At 33.8% G+C, this 17,630-nt stretch overlaps 1 protein-coding gene across 2 annotated transcripts in view; it reads left to right on the top strand.

The window, feature by feature from the left end:
• SLC35A3 (solute carrier family 35 member A3) overlaps positions 1–16,133 on the top strand; it is a 41,953-nt gene extending 25,820 nt beyond the window's left edge. Inside the window, exons 3-8 of one of the 2 annotated variants that reach the window (XM_068963604.1) lie at positions 1,470–1,624; positions 1,698–1,820; positions 4,125–4,296; positions 5,239–5,357; positions 7,008–7,141; positions 12,486–16,133. In XM_068963604.1, coding sequence (XP_068819705.1) covers positions 1,470–1,624; positions 1,698–1,820; positions 4,125–4,296; positions 5,239–5,357; positions 7,008–7,141; positions 12,486–12,576 — 794 coding nt within the window. In that variant the 3' untranslated portion in view covers positions 12,577–16,133. The remainder of the gene's footprint in view (positions 1–1,469; positions 1,625–1,697; positions 1,821–4,124; positions 4,297–5,238; positions 5,358–7,007; positions 7,142–12,485) is intronic. The other variant, XM_068963605.1, reaches the window with a different exon arrangement.
• Positions 16,134–17,630: the final 1,497 nt, after the last annotated feature.

Genomic DNA, 17,630 nt, shown 5'->3' with positions numbered 1-17,630 from the left:
TTTAAGAATGAGCTAATATTTTAGATTTTTTTCTGCCAAAACTAAGAAAAAATATTAGTAATTTTTAATTACTTACATAATTTTTTGACTATCTCAGAGTCAGGAAAGGATGAATATCTAGCAGCATTTTTAAAAGTTATTTTCATTTTAAAACAGTTTTCATAATCAAAGTTTTCAGATTTTGTGTTGAGAGAGACAGTCATCTATAAAGTGTCATTGTTGGTAGAGTGGTAGGTTAGACTTTCTCCTTTCTTTGGGAGATTATGTATCTCTTAAAGTTCTTTGGACTTTTTTTGTGATTGATACTGTGGTTTGGCTAGCTCAGAGTCCAGTGTTAACTCCTTTCCCCCTTTCTTATTTCTAAAGTGGAGAATATAAAAGAAAAGGGTTGATTTTCCTGCTCCCTTGCAGCATGGGCTAGTTAGGCAACACACAGTCCTGATCAGTGAGAGGGAAGAAGATGCCTGCTAGGCCACTGTTCTCTCCTCTTTTTTTTGGTTGCCAAAAGGAAGAACCAGAGGTGCTCAGTCATTTGGTAACCTGTTGCAAAAATCACGTAGACAATAAATGAAAAGCATGAAATTAAAAACCTTGTATATAGAGAGAGAGAAAGAGAGAGAGAGAAAACTTAGGTCGCTGATGTCATTACTGAGCTGCTGTAGCAGCTTTGGACCTGGACTCATGATAATGTGAGACAAATCCCTGTGGGTTTGAGCCAGTGTTGGTTGAGTTTTCTGCTGTTTGAGCCAAACCCGCTTCCTAACTAATACCATTTTATGATTAAAGTCTTCATAATTATTAATTGGCATGAGTGACTGATGATAGAATATGCTATAAAATACAAGGTATTATAATGTTGCTATGATAAAGAATACTTGGTTGACAATACTGTGAGATTTTTATTATCATAAATATATATGTGTGCATATCAATTTGATTTATTTCCCAATGAAAGATATATATTATTATAAAGATAAGGCATTTCTCAATACACTATCTTCTAAGACTTAACATTTGAAATATTAGCATCATTAAAGGTATAGATATACCTTATATTTTCCAGATATTGTGTTTTTTACAAATTGAAGATTTGTGGCAACCCAGCATTATCAAATATTAATGAGCACTTTTTAGCAATAAAGTATTTTTTAATTAAGTATGTACATTTTCTTAGACATAATCCCATTGCACAGTTAACAGACTATCATACAGTGTGCACATAACTTTTATTTGCACTGAGAAACCAAAAAAGTTCTGTGACATACTTTATTGTGATACTCACTTTATGGCTGTGGTCTAGAACCGAACCTGCAATCTCTCTGAGGTATGTCTGTAGACATCAAAGTATCTTAATAGGTAGCTGAATTTCCATTTTTTACAGGTGAGAAAAACAAGGATTTGAGAGAGAATATGGAATGGATTCAGAGTTACTTAATTACTGATTTTGTCCATTTCGTGTTTTTTCCTAGAATGTAGTCTAAGAGCACTGAATCGAATACTACATGATGAAATTCTAAATAAACCTATGGAAACGCTTAAACTTGCTATTCCATCAGGGATATATACTCTTCAGAATAATTTACTCTATGTGGCACTGTCAAATCTCGATGCAGCTACTTATCAGGTATCTAAAATACATTTCTAGTAGTCCTTCTAAGAAACAGACAAACAATAATATTAGCTGTTTTCTTTTTCAGGTCACATATCAGTTGAAAATTCTTACAACTGCACTATTTTCTGTGTCAATGCTTAGTAAAAAATTAGGTGTGTACCAGTGGCTCTCCCTAGTAATTTTGATGACAGGAGTTGCTTTTGTACAGGTAACTATTCAAGATAAGTATAACTTTCATTATTATCACAGTTTCAAAATCTCATTTTGGAGAGTATGGTTGTCATTTGTTGATGCAAATTAATGCTATTCTCACATCTGTTTTTGAGGGCTTCCCCATGAGGAAGATACCACATTGGGACTATAAATGATACAAAGAAATAAAATCAAATAATCTGAGTCAAAGAAGTGAATAGTCTATTTAGGGAAATAAGACACTTTGTAAAACAAAGCTGATTTTTACTTAGTATCGGATCATTTGAGATCAGTCACTCCCTTCCTATTGTCTGTCAGCTTCCCTGATACACTCCTTCTTGGTTCTTTTCATATCTTTCTAATGATTCCTTAGTGGTTTCCTTCCTGGGGTCCTCTTCCCTCATATACACATTAGAGATTGGGGTTGTTGATAGGCTTATTGTTTCTCTTAAATTATGTCCTTATTTTTGGAGATTTCATTCTTTCTGGATGTTTTTATTAATAGATATGCTGATAGTTTCTTGATCTGTGTCATCAACTCTGGTTATCACCTCTAGTTTCAGATTTGAATATCTGAAAGCCCATTGGACATCTTTGGTTGGTTGTGGGCTTCCCTGGTGGCTCAGACAATAAAGAATCCACCTGAAATGCGGGAAACCTGGGTTGGATCCCTGGGTCAGGAAGATTCCCTGGAGAAGGGACTGGCTACCCACTCCAATACTCTTGCCCTGAGAATTCCATGGACAGAGGAGCCTAACAGGCTACAGTCCATGGGGTCGCAAAGAGTTGGACACTACTGAGCGACTAACAGGTTCACTTTTCACTTCAGTAGGCCTTATAAACCAAGTGTATCCAAAACTAAACTTTACCTTTCCCCCACCAAACCTGTCCTTTATTTCTATTTTTTTCCAGTCATTATTTACCTAGCCTGAGAGTTGTCCTAGAGGCTTCCTTCAGCCTACACATCTAATCACTAAGACTTTGTGACTGTTTTCTTTTTTTTTTTTAATTTTTACTTTATTTTACTTTACAATACTGTGTTGGTTTTGCCATACATTGACATGAATCTGCCACGGGTGTACATGAGTTCCCAATCCTGAACCCCCCTCCCACCTCCCACCCCATATCATCTCTCTGGATCATCCCTGTGTACCAGCCCCAAGCATCCTGTATCCTGTATCGAACATAGACTGGCGATTCATTTCTTACATGATAGTATACATGTTTCAATGCCATTCTCCCACATCATCCCACCCTCTCCCTCTCCCTCAGAGTCCAAAAGTCCGTTCAATACATCTGTGTCTCTTTTGCTGTGTGACTGTTTTCTAATACTTCCTGATTCTGTCCTTGTCTGTCTCTACTAACATTTCCCCATTTCATGACTTCTTTGTTTCTCAAGTAATCTTTTGCCTCCTAATTGATGGTTTTGTTTTGTTTTTTACCATCACCCAAAATTCAGCCTCCACTTATTCACCACTGTGGGCTATCTTAAAATAAATCTAATCATGTCAATTTCCTGCCATCCAAAGTCCTCCTTCCCTCTCCCTGCATTCACTTTCCTTAGAGTGTGGTATGTATTGTATATTTTCAATAAATATTTCTAATCGTTATTTATTTAAATGAGTGTTACTGAAATATAATTGGCATATCAAACCCGTATTTTCATAGGTCTTGCTTAAGGTAAAGTAGTTGGTATTCAATTTTTAAAAGTGAGGTATTTAAAAAAATCAAGTAACTAATAGTTCAGGTAGGCAAAAATGATGAGGATAGAGAAATAAGTGAAGTTTTAGGAACACTGATCTATAGAATAAAGCTCAGAATGATTAGCTTGATATGGACCTTCCATAATACAGCAACCACTTTGGACTTATTTTTGCTGCTCCAACACTTCACACTCTGAATTTCTACAACTGATCTGCTTGTAGAGGCTATTTTGTGCATCTGTGCATTTATTCATTCTCTTTCTCTCTTTATGGAGAATGAAATGGCAACTCACTCCAGTACTCTTGCCTGGAAAATCCCATGGACAGAGCAGCCTGGTGGGCTGCAGTCCATGGGGTTGCAAAGAGTCGAACACAACTTAGTGACTAAACTGTAGCAACGGCAGCTCTTTTTTTAGGGTATTTTTGAAATTATAGATTGTAAAGGCAATATCACTATGGGAAAAAAAATGATTCTAAGGTTTTTTCAAAAGCTTTCCTCTGTAATCCCCGGGAATAGAAATGGTTGCACTTTTACCTTAAGGTCTAAGAGTGGGCTCTAAACATGTATTTTGTAAAATATTATAGGAATTAAACTTGTGTTGTTTCTTTTTGTTCAGTGGCCCTCAGATTCTCAAGAGCTTAATTCTAAGGAACTGTCAGCTGGCTCACAATTCGTAGGCCTCATGGCAGTTCTCACAGCATGCTTTTCAAGTGGCTTTGCTGGGGTTTACTTTGAGAAAATCTTAAAAGAAACGAAACAGTCAGTGTGGATAAGAAACATTCAACTTGGTAAGTTTGAAATGTTTTCTAACATTACTTTTAAAGTGATTATATTGTTATATTTAAAGATGTCTATGTATCTTTAATTAAATAAACCTTTTATAAAAACTGCTAGTTGCTGCCAATAAAATTTTAGAACATGTCACATCCCTTTTGGTTCCTTTTTCATCGTAGAATACTTTGATTAGTTATGACTTTATTTAGAAATTTGAGTTACCCTGAGCTCTTTGAGTATGTTACCAGAGAATTCCCCCTAAAGAGGTGGCTCCTATAGTATAACCATTTCTTTATTCATAGCTTAGGATTGCTCCAGGAAATCTTAGTTCCAGTAGTCACAAGGCATAAGTCTACCATAAGCTCTGTGGTAGAAGTAAGGGATTCAGCAGTGAACAACACACATTTCCTTCTCTCATTGAGCTGACTTTTCCATAACGGTGAGACTTCAGGAACAACCTTCTGATGTTGCCTGTGGCTGACTGTGTCTTTTCTAACTTTTTGGATATTACTTATCATACATTCAAAATTTCTAAATAAAGAAAAATGCCACACCACATACCTGAATTATTATATCTGCATATATGAATGTGAATATATGAAAATATAGATATAGCAATAGGAAGATACAATGAAATATACAAAAGTGCACATTTTACAAATATTTGAATGGGATATCCATACAGTCCTGTAATGTATACACTCTATTTTTTCAGTGCTCCAAAGCCAGTAATCTGTTCTGTTTTACATTCCCATGTATTTTTCTTAGTCATAATATAGTACTAAGTATATTTTTTCTAAGTTTATATAATTATACAACTGAAAAAACTTTTAATCAAATTTTATCAAAATGGAAAAGTTAAGTTTAAAATTATTTGTAATGTTAATGGAAAAATATCTCTCCTGACAAACCAAAGGACATATAACATAGACTTTACTTTTTTTTTTTTTTTTAAGGTTTCTTTGGGAGTATATTTGGATTAATGGGTGTATATGTTTATGATGGAGAACTGGTGTCAAAGAATGGGTTTTTTCAGGGATATAACCGACTGACCTGGATAGTTGTTGTTCTTCAGGTAAAGCATTTAAATTTTTGTATTTATGCTAATAAATTTTATTTTAACATAGAAAATCAAAATAGCTATGATGTACTGATAGGAGGAAAAAGGGCTTCTCCTGTTAGTACTCTTGTTATATCTAGTTTATTCAGGGAAGTTAAAATAGGACTAATCTAAATGCTGTAATGTGAACTTTATGGTATTTAAATTTAACATAATGAAACGCAAGATTAAGAATAATAGAGTTGAAGCTGAGAAAAAATATAACTTTTAATTTTTCTACAGTTCTAATCATTTCACAAGTCTAAAGTCAGTTCATTCAGGCTCAAGAAGCAGATCTAGATATTTAAATCTGTAACAGTTTAAAAGTTTAATATTCGTCACATATTGGAGTATCCCTATCAAATAACCTCAGTTTATAACTTGAAATTATTCAACGGTTGAATAATTTCATCTTCAAAAAATACTTATTAAGTACTCTGGAGGAAACAAAATGAAGATACAAGTCTCTGCCTTCACAAAGCCTTTCTCTAGAGGTATTTGAAGCTGAAAGTCCCTTAGGGAAGATGGGTGAGAAGGTAGCAAAGGATAACTGTGTTTTGAAAGGAGGAAGGTACTTCTATTTTTAAGATAAGAGAAAAGGAGATAAGGCTAAGTGAAAATTCAGAGAAAATTTGAGAAAGATTTTCTGATGGCTTTTATCCTGTTGAGGAGGAAAGCCCTCTTTCCTTAAGAAGAGACTACAGACTTGAGAAGAATTTAAAAGGTTTGGTACAGCTGGTATGAGGGAGAAAATAGAAGAATGAGAGCACTGCCAAGAAATAACAGGACTCAAACATCTATTTATAGTGAGCTCATTGGCATAATTTGTGACTTTCTCTCTTAAAGCTTTTACCATTTGAAGAGGTGCAATGATAGTGGGTAACTCAGATTTGGGAGTTGATACGTAGAGTTTGGTGAAATAAAGGGAAAGTCACTTAGTTGTGTCTGACTCTTTGTGACTCCATGGACTGTAGCCCACCAGACTCCTCTGTCCATGGAATTCTCCAGGAAAGAATACTAGAGTGGGTTGCCATTCCCTTCTCCAGGGTTTGGTAGAAAACAAAACTGTGAGATATGGTAAAACCATTATTTAAGTAGCTACAATTTGGAATTTGAGAGGGATTTGGCAGAAAGTTCTTTCTACACTCTTAAAGAGAGTGATTAAAGTGCTTCAGGAAGAGTACTCTGACAGCAATTTGAAAGGTAGATTAGAATTGGAAGAAACTCGAGGAAGAAAGCCAAGTTAGGCAATTAAAAGGCTAGTAAAATATCAAGTTACGTTTTATTTTTAATCAAAAATAAAAATGTTTCACTAATCTGAGTATTCAATCTTCCCATGTTTGTCTGAAGAAGTGATGTTTAATTACTAAATTGGATAAGGAGAGATATTTTATTCATAATATGGTCAAACTCTATTATAACAAACTGCAGATTCTGCTGGTAGTTATTTTATCCAATACCTTTTGAAAGAGAGGGTCTATTAAACAAAACCTAGATGCTCATATGTTATGAAATTTTAATAAAAATCACTTATTTAATGGAATTAGATTATAGGACAAAAAAGTATTTTGAAAAGCAGTTTTATATGTGTCTATTTTTTAAAATAATCTTTTAAAACTTCTGCAGGCACTGGGAGGCCTTGTAATAGCTGCTGTTATTAAGTATGCGGATAACATTTTGAAAGGATTTGCAACCTCTTTGTCCATAATATTATCAACACTAATATCTTATTTTTGGCTACAAGATTTTGTACCAACCAGGTAGTGTATTCTTTTCTATTTCTCTAGATCTTATTTAGAAAAGTGAGTCCTTCATATGATCTGATCTGAAAAACTTTGTTCTATTACAGCTTTTAAAGAAATATAGTAAGATTCATTTAACTATCTTTTTAAAAGGGTTTCAAACTAAATGCATGAAAGAAAGTCTAACACTAGACAGTTTTTTATACAGTTTGGCTGGCCAGAATTTCCCCAGTAGATCTGAATAGGGGTCTTTCCCCCAAAGTTAAAAGTCATATTTTAAAAAATGATTAAGTCATATAAAGTCATTTTAAGAATTTATATAGCTTAAGCCAGGAAAGGAGGTGACATTCTTGAAGAAGATAATTTGTTTATAAGATAATTTGAGTCATCTTTGAAAGGTGGCTCATGAGAAAGTTCTTTAGGGAGAAAAATAGTCTAGAGAATTGCAGAAAGAATGATGGGTGAAGCAGGAGACCCAGGACTGTGTCGTGTCACAGATACCAAGAGAGCGACAGAGAGAGAATAGTAAAGTATAACAGAAAGCGCTGTTTGATCTACAATTGTTAACTTGTAATCCCAGGGTAATGAGATTATATTTTAATGGATTCCAGGATACCATCCTTAGTTTCCTGTAATTTCACTCCCTCTTCATCTTCTCATTTTCTAAACTTTGGGATACTCTCTTCATTCATCTTTGGGCTTATATCTGCTCTCACTTCCTTGGTGATCTTTATTCTCATGCCTTTAAATACTGTTTATACGCAAATAACTTCAAATTTAAATTTGAACTCCAGGCCTTTATATATAATTGTCTATTTGTCTATTTTCTCTTCAGTGTCTACTAGATAACTCATTCCCCATCTCTGTCAGGGTTCTCAGTTTGTTGTACATACCTTCACTCTTTCAATTGCTTAGGCCTTTTAACTTTAGGAACACAATTTATCCTTCTTTGAAGGCAGAGTCTATAGATATGGACATAGTTTTATAAGAGAAAGTTAAAATGTATGAAAATTTTTTCTTTTCTCAGTGAAGTAAAGTCATCCTTCTCTTTACTGTCCTCTCACATGTCATTCTAATGCAGAGACAAATCCTATTAACTCTTCCTTTTTAATATTGCCAGAGTGTGACTGTTTCTCACAACCTGTAATGCTATCACCATGATCCAAGTCACCCTCATTTGTCATCTAGATTAAGGAAATAGGCTCCTGACTTTCCTCCTTGCTTCTTCACCTGTGTCTCTGAATTTTCCCCATTCAGTAACCAGAATGATTATTTTCAAAATCAGTGTACTCAGGAACCTTCTGATTGCTTCCCTTGTCACTCAAAAGTTGTCACCATCAATGGCCTATTTGGTTTGGCTTTTAGCTATCTTTCTATCCTCATCTGACATTACTTACCTCTCGTTTACCTTTTTTTTTTCTTTTAACCTTTTTGCTATGGGCTCTGATTTGACCTTTATTCAGACGGTAAAGCGTCTGTCTACAGTGCGGGAGACCTGGGTTCCATCCCTGGGTCGGGAAGATTCACTGGAGAAGGAAATGGCAACCCACTCCAGTGTTCTTGCCTGGAGAATCCCATGGACGGCGGAGCTTGGTGCAGGCCACTGTCCATGGGTTCGCAAAGAGTCGGGCATGACTTCACTTTCACTTTCACTTTGACATATTCACATGGCATACTCCCTCATGTCTTCAGATCTTAGCTCCAATATCCCTTTTTCAAGAGATCTCTCTGAAAAAGAGCAACCCCTCTTTAAACATTCTTTCCTTTTGTCTTCCAAAGTCTTATCACCATCTGATAAGTAAGCAAGGCAAGAACTTGGCATATAATAGATACTCTGATTGTTGAATGAATGTTTAAGATATTAAAATTTTAAGAGTTAGTAAAATTCGTTTGTGTTAGTGAGAGTAAGATAGGATTGTGGGTGGAATATGGTAGTAGAAAAATGTAATATGCTTGTTATATTTCTATGTTAAACATTTGTCATTTGGTTCTTCTCTAGAAACTTGAACAGTAGGACTGGGACATGCGTGTTGAAATCTGTAATTTTTCTGAGACATGAATTTCTGTTACTGTTTTTAGCTTGGTTTGGGAATGAATTACTTACTAGTGAGACTAATAATTAGCACCTCTATCTTAATGATGCTTTATTCCCTACCTAAACTACCTGAGGGCTTCCCAGGTGGCTCAGCAATAAAGAATCTGCCTGCAGTGTAGGAGACATGGATTCAGTCCCTGGGTCGGAAGATCCCATAGAGAAGGAAATGGCAGCTCTCTCCAGTATTCTTGCCTGGGAAATCCCTTAGATAGAGGACCCTGGTGGGCTACAGTCCATGGGGTCTCAAAAGAGACAGACACGACTTAGTGACTAAATACAACATTAAATTCCCTACCTATTAAATGGGGGAAATTACATGCTTTAATATTATTTGAGAATGTTTAGTACTTGTAGATTTTAAGAGTAACTTAAAAAGGCATACCTTAAAAAAATAAAGCCTCATATAAGGCCAAGGTGATAACTTTAAATCTTTGAATCATGCAGGGAATAAAACAAGTAAATGAACAAGTAAACAAGGAGAGGAACAAAAGAGTAGGAGTTTTTTTCAGTAAGGTACATACTTACATGTGTAAATCCATGTTTCTGAGGGAGCATGTGGGGTATGGTGGGATGAAGATAAAAGGAGAAAAGACAATGATACTGTTACTGTTGAATGAATGAATGTTTTGAGAATATGCATAGGACACCAAGTTAGATGGAGGAGACAGGTTATTTTTCCTAAAATAGATAGCTAAACCCTCCATCTTTATGTATTTTTACTTTCGTGGACAACTTCCATTATCCAATAAATGCAAAGATCTGTATTCTGAATGTAATAATATATTTTCCTTTGTTGTCCCCATTTCACCTACTGAAACAGTTTTTTGGTTTCTCAGTACTACCCTTAACCCCTGTACCTGCCTTTCTGGTTGTTCCTTTGGTAACCTGTCAGTTCTCACTCACTTTCTTATCCATCTTATCTACTGTCATGTCTTAACCTGTCTTCTCTATGAAGAAGTCCCAGCTTCACCTTAACTCTAATTTCCTATTTTTACCTGGGTGCTGGACATCTCTACTGATATATCACCAGTATTCTCTTTCCTGTTTTTAGGTGCTCATTATTTTGCTTGTTGGTGTTACCATCCTTATATTTAGACTTGCTTATTCTTTTATCAAAAATTTATTGTTTCCACTATGTGTCTGTCAGTGTACTAGAAGATCCTAGAGAAATAGGAATGCATGAATAAGATATGATTTTCTATCTTCAAGGAGGTCTCAGTGATTGGAGAAACAGACATGAGAATAAATTATAACTATGATCAATACAGCAATGGAAGTATATACACAATCCATTAGAAAGAGGGGGTGCAAATCCTTTAAGTATTAAATTCTGGTAGCTTCTTCCTTAAAATTTTTTTCTCTCAGAACCATCTAAAAATAGCTGGATTGGGAAAGCAGGGGTTTCCTGATAGTAATAGATATTCTAGTAGATCCTGTTAGAGATATCATAGAATGGATTCCTAGAAAGTTGGATCAGACAACTTTCCAACTGAGCATGTGATTTTAGACAATTCCAGGTTTATGGAAAGCTAGGAAAAGCTCATTATGATTGACCAAGAAAGTGCTCGGTCAGAGTCTAAGTAGTTGACCAAATATTCCTGTGGTAGTAATTTTCTTCAGGATACATTGTAGGAAGTATTATGTTCTCTTAATTGTATACATATACCTGTATTCAAGGCTTTTGAAAAGTTGCCCATCTGCAGCAAGTCAACACTAGACGTATCATAACAGGTAGTGACTAAGCTCCCTATATATGCTAGGTTCTTAGGAATATAATGATGCGTGAGGAACACATGGTTGAACAGAGGAACAGAATGTAAATATCATATTATTTACTATAGTGTGATAAAGTATTACCATAGAGTAACTTTGCTTAGGGGAGTTAGTCTTAGAGACTTTAGACCTGAGTTGTTATCAATAAGCAGTTTTCTTGGGAGGGATATTGCAGGCAGAGGAATAACATCTACAAAGACAGTGTCCTGAAAGGCATGTTGTGTTCCCTAAATGGAGTGGCTGACATAGATGGGGTTGGGTGGAGTGTGGGAGATAAGACTGCAAGGACTAGAAAACAACAACAACAAGAAAAAAGACTGCAAGGACTATATTATGAAGGGCCTTTAAATCATAACTGTTAATAAAACTTTAAAAACAAGACTAATTCATATCCCTGTAACAACACTTCAAAGAATATACATGTTAAAAGTTGATTGATATTCTAGTTTATATTCAGTTTAAGTTCCAGTACCAGTTTCTATTCATTTCTAGTTTATAGTAAGGTATATTATATATGTATGGATAGATAAAGAAGAAACCAAGTCTTCTTGCAGTTAATCTAATTTCCTTTTTTAAAGCATCCTATAAAAACTGATCTTCCCTGTTGCTCAGATGGTAAAGAATCTGCTTGCAATGCAGGAGACCCGGGTTCAATCCCTGAGTTGGGAAGATCCTCCGGAGAAGGGAATGGCAGTCCACTCCAGTATTCTTGCCTGGAGAATCCCATAGACAGAGGAGCCTGGTGGGCTTCAGTCTGTGGGGTTGCAAATGGTCAGACATGAATGAGCAACTAACACTACTACTATAAAAATTAGTCCTGAGTTTTATTTATTAATACCTTCGATTTTAAACTGAACTTTACTTTGGTTTGAAAAGAGTGCAGTTTTCCCTGTATATTTTCAAATTTTGTTAAAAAAATCGAAATCTGTTAGTCTTCAATGTATTATAGGTAAAAGGCATACTAAAATGAAATACTTTATATACATATACATGTCTAACTGAATAACTTTGCTGTATACCCAAAACTAACAAAACATTATAAATTAACTACTGTTTTTAAAAATGGTTTTAAAAAAAGATGAAACATAACATTTTATACATACTTATTTTGGGAGACTACAGTATATATAGCACAGTGGATGGAAGTGCAGGTTTGGCTCTAGAGTCAGACATACCCAAGTTTGAATCCCATTTTCTGCTTCAAGCTGTGGGACTTTAAGACAATTATTTAGATTCTCTAAACCTGTTTCTTCATATATTAACAAATGAGGGCAATGCTAGTCCCTCTTCATAAGGTTGTTTTGAGAACTAAATGAGATAATGCATATAAAACACCTAGCTGAATATCTGGAACCTAGTAACCACTTAGTATTTGTTAGCCATGTTACTGGAACATTTTTTCCCAAATTATATTTGTATTTTATAGTAAAGAAATACAATTTGTGTTGTGTTTAATCTGATTTTCTCTTTTTCGTTTTTTCTTCATCTATTTAGTGTCTTTTTCCTTGGAGCCATCCTTGTAATAACAGCTACTTTCCTATATGGTTATGATCCCAAACCTGCAGGAAATCCCACTAAAGCATAGTGGTAATTTATCTGGTTTTTCACAGTGGTGCACTGGGAATCTCAACATTAATGCTGCACAGAGGACTTCTACAGATTCTAAGAGAAAATTATCATGCTGAATCTGATGATAATGTTCAAATGGTTTGAAAATACAAAAGTTTAAGGATAAAATATACATATATGTAACAAAATATCTATTGCTTCTAAAAATCAAAACTTGAAAGTATTTCCAGGGATTAGAATAATTACTAGAGGAAATTTAAAATCTGAGTTTTTTAAAAGATACTATGTTTTTGATTGCTACAGAAATATCCTATGCACTCTTTGAAATAGCACACAGCAAGTGTCAAACATCAATTTTGCAAATTATATATATTTAATTTTATTAAATGTTTTTTATCTTATTCTTTCTGTACAGATATATCAAATAACATGGATATTCAAAGTTTGAACATTATAATTATCTATAAAGCTGTGAAGAAATAGTATGATTTGAAAACCATTTTCACATATCTCAGATTTTTATATTTATACAGGAGATTACTAAACAAAGGATTGCTATATGTTGGAAATGTTCAAATGCATAAAAGTTGATAAAGTAACTTTCTGGGTCTGATTTGTCAGAGAATAAAATTCATATTTAAATTTAATATAAAGAAATATACACATGTTTCCCCATCTAAACTTTAAGATCTTTTTAGTGCTTTGAAACTGCTGAATGCAATCCATTTGTTCCTGTGCTAGATAGTAGCCAGTGAGTTTTACATTAATGGAGTTTTGTCCTTTGTCTCTTAATTGTATTTTTTTCTGTAAATTGGATAAATCCTTACTATTACTTTAAAATAAATTTCTCTCTGTGTTAATTTCCATTAAAGTTTTAAAATGTAATTTAAAGGGGTTAAATACTCATTTAATAATTTAAAATAATAATTATTGTCTAATGTCTCCATTTGGAGAATTTTAAACTATCACAACATATACTGTACACAACTAGAGAGTTTTTTAGATGATGATTTTATTCACTGATCTATAACTGATGACAAAACAACCAAATATATAATAGTATAGACATGAATAAATTGAGACCAGAATGACTTAAACATTCCAGATTGCCATGATGTATTTTAAATGGCACTATAACTATAAATTCAAAGTGTTCAGAAGAACTTTCTAGGCCTCTCATAAACCCACCATTCCTAGGAATATTCTGATCAAATGTCTGAGAGAGGCAGCCAAATTCTGAACTCCCTTTTTGTGACCTTACAAAAGCTGCCAAGAAAGAGCCACAACTTTGCTTTACAGTAGTGGTTTATTTTCCATTTCTTTTGCATTTGATTAGCACTGGAGTTGAGATTGCAAATTACATGAGTTATGGTTCAGGGAGAGAAAATATAGCAGAAATGATCAAATGAATTGGTGGGCACAGTTACTTTCTAAAATTGAAATAGGGGTTTAATTTATTGTTGTCTAGAGACAGAATTACCTATTGTGTATAGAAGTACTTTATTTTTTCCTTCATGCATTATGTATTTTTAAAAAGTCTCCTGTTCTAATTGTATAAAAACTGTAAAAAAATAAATATTTTTATATAATTCTAATGGATTTTGTTAAAATTTGACTGAAAATACTGTTAAAATCTGTTGGCTAATCTCGACTAATTAGGACTGGCTGTGTTACTTTGCTGAGGCAAACCTAGTCTCAACAAGACACAGGCCTAATATATTCCATTCAGAGTTTTTTAAAATGCTTAAAGTTACAAAATATTTTTACATTAATTTGCTGGTAATTCCAAATTGGTACCAAGCAAACTTTCTGGAACTCTGACTTACATTTTTCAGTGACTACTTTTTAGAGTATTTATTAAATAACTTTACTACAATTTGAGAATGGTGTTTTTAGACTATAACAACATTGAGATTTACATTTACTACTTAATGCTAAGAGAAATCTAAAACCTCAAGACTAAATATAAAGATTTATGCTCAGCTTACACTGAAGTGTTGGGTACTTATGTATTAACCTGGTATGCATTCATCATTAATTGTGAATTCAAGTTTAGTTTCTCCCAATTTTAACAAGCAAATTATTGGACATCAAGCATGTTAGTTATAGTAGTAATATATTTTCAGGTGCCCCAAAATAACACAATTTTCAAGATTGCTTCCAACTTTTATAAAATGTAGTCAAGAGTTTGGACAATGGGCAAAATAGTCTAAAGTATATTCTCAAAGCAAACTTTTATTAGACAAACATAATTTATATTTTGCTTTTCTAGTAGGTTGGAATAGAGAATTGGTTGTATAGTCTATAGCTTTTGATTCATAAAGAAAGAACCATATTTGAAACAGTGGACCCATGTCCTAGACCACGTCATAGGTACACGTAATGCCATTTTCTTCTGTGTGTGGTGTGTGCTTTGATGACCTCCAAAAGCCTTATTATATCAACCTTCTATAATGATGATTCCTTGATTATTTAAATTCTTATACTTTTTAAAGTTTACATTTATCTCTCAACAACTTTGTTCCTTTCAAAGAAACGTGCTAACGCATGGGAGAAGAGTGCCAGTTGATAGTTCTACAAGTATTTTGGAAGAAAAGCTTGAAATGCAACATATAGATGTAATCAACACAGTAATATTACCAATTCTTTAATAAGTGATTTTTAGAGAAGTCGTAGACTACTTTTACAGTGGAAAATGTAGTTTAGACATGCAAAACTTGAATGTTTACATCAGTTTATATTGAATGTCACAGTTTCATAGAAGGAAAGGTGATTTGAGATTTAAACTAGATTCCAAGGAGACAGAATCTGAGTGGAAACTAATTGACTTTGTGCTTAGTAGACCTAGTGTAATAAGACTATTCCTAAGAACTGATAAACTTTTCCTACATATCAGATTATTAAACTTTAATATGTCATTGTATAGTCACTCATCTGAGTTTTGTATTTAAAAACGGTTTAGCATCATTCATTTTATTTACATATTCATTGTTAGAATATTTAATTACATGTGAATGTATACTGTACATGATAAAAAGGTTATAAAAGTTATTTATGCTGTATTGAAAGTCATCTGAAGAATCTCCCAGATATGTAGCATATTTAAAGTACTTATAAGACCAAAGAAAAAGCACCGTTATCAAAATCTGGTCCTGTGTGCCTTGCTTTACCAAATACCTGGCTTTTCTTGAGGATATTACTGTAATTCACAATTTTGGACACATAGGCAAAATTAGGATGTTTTAAGAATAACTATAATTCAGTGTTTTCATTGTTTCAACATTTGCTATTTAAATTCATTATCTAACAATATTGAAATAGGTATATTGTACAAATGTTAGTAAATAGAATTTATTTAAAGAAATTATGGTACCATTGCTCCATCATTGAACTTTTGAAATTTTAACAATTGTATATAACTCTCATTTTGATTTTTTTATTTCTTATTATAAGATAGAATTTACTGTGATTTTAAAAATATTTTTAAATGATTTGGATTCTGAATTTGTCATTATATGTATTTCATTTGTTTAAAAAGATTCTTTTGGGTTTGGGGTTGTGATTTGTATATTTAAATTTTTTATGGACATAATTCAAAGGAATGTATAAGTTGGTCTTTTGTTTAAATGGCTTTTTAATTGATAAATTTCTCTTTGTCATTTTTTGGTATCCAGTTATTTTCTGTTCTCTAGATTTCTGAAAATAGATTATTTTCATAACTATGTAAATTTTTCCCTATATTTTCTTGTTTTCCTGTTCACCTGTGTCTGACTTAACCATGAATTAGTCTTTCCATATATCAAGAGTGACTCCCTGAGCCGTTTCCTACCTCTCTGGTTCCCTTCCTTTTTACTATGTTCTTCCTTTTCACTTTGCTCTAGTGTGAAAGACTGGGTCTTATTTAAACTAGTTAGAATTTCTCTACCTGTATGATTATAACAGTCTAAAACTTTTTGCTTTAATCAAATTATCTCTTGATAGCATCAAAGGTAAGAGATTACAGTAAGTGGTATATGTTTTCTTCATAATTTATTTTTTTGGCTGTGTTGCATGGCTTGCAGGATCTTAGTTTCCCAACCAGGGATCAAACCTATGCCCCCTGCAGTGGAAGTGTGGAGTCCTAACTACATGAGAAGCACCAACTGAAAATCTTTATATTTGTATTGGAATACTTCTGTTGAAAGTATTTCAAAATTCTTGAATCCTGTGCTATGTAAATATGCTTCATAATCTAAATCTTATAGATACCACTGTTATTTGGCAGATTCAGATAGGGACCAGTATTAGTAATCATAATTGTCTTTCTTACTGTTCTTAAAGAGAATTTTTCCCAAAGCAGGACTGATTACCTACACATTCTAGAAGAGAAAATATCAGAGGAAATAAACTGACCTCAAATCCCAAAGATTTGAAATTCTACTATTGTAGAGCATCTTGGTGACTATAAATTCAGAGGTTTCCCAAATTCACCTAGGTTCAATAATTCACTGGAAAGACAGAACTCACTGAAAGCTATTATATTCACAATCATAGTTATTCCAGAGGAAGGATACAAATTAGGACCAGACAAAGGAAGAGAACATTGGACAGAGGTAAGGAGGGGTCTAAATTCCAGTCATCCTTTCCAATTGTCCACTCCTGGTGAAGCCTTGGACAATGTTGTATATATACGCCTAGCTAAAATCTATGATACTTCATGCAGAGTACTGCCAACTGGGAAAATTCACCTATGCTTTGGTTTTCATATTTTTACCAAAGTTTCATTATTTGGAATGCTTGATTGATTCTTTGATCACATAGTTTAACTCACTCTCCAGCCCTGATCCTCCCTGGAGAACTAGTAGACCTCAGATGCCAGGGTCTCATGTTAGCATAAATTAGCTCATGTAATTTGAGGAGCCCAATGTGAATAACAAAGACACTTCTCCTACTGGGACCTCCTGAGGATGTAGGCCAGAACTGTTTTTGGGTAAGACCAGATTCCTTACCATTCATCACTAATACACATGTTTCTGAATTGATGAGGATGACGCAAGCAATGACAATTGTTTATGGAGACTGTGCATGCTG

Source organism: Capricornis sumatraensis, chromosome 2 (genome assembly GCF_032405125.1).
Source record: "Capricornis sumatraensis isolate serow.1 chromosome 2, serow.2, whole genome shotgun sequence".
Classification (NCBI taxonomy): Eukaryota; Metazoa; Chordata; class Mammalia; order Artiodactyla; family Bovidae; genus Capricornis; species Capricornis sumatraensis.
Note: the sequence above shows the minus strand (reverse complement) of the source record. Positions and strands in the feature narration are given on the sequence as shown.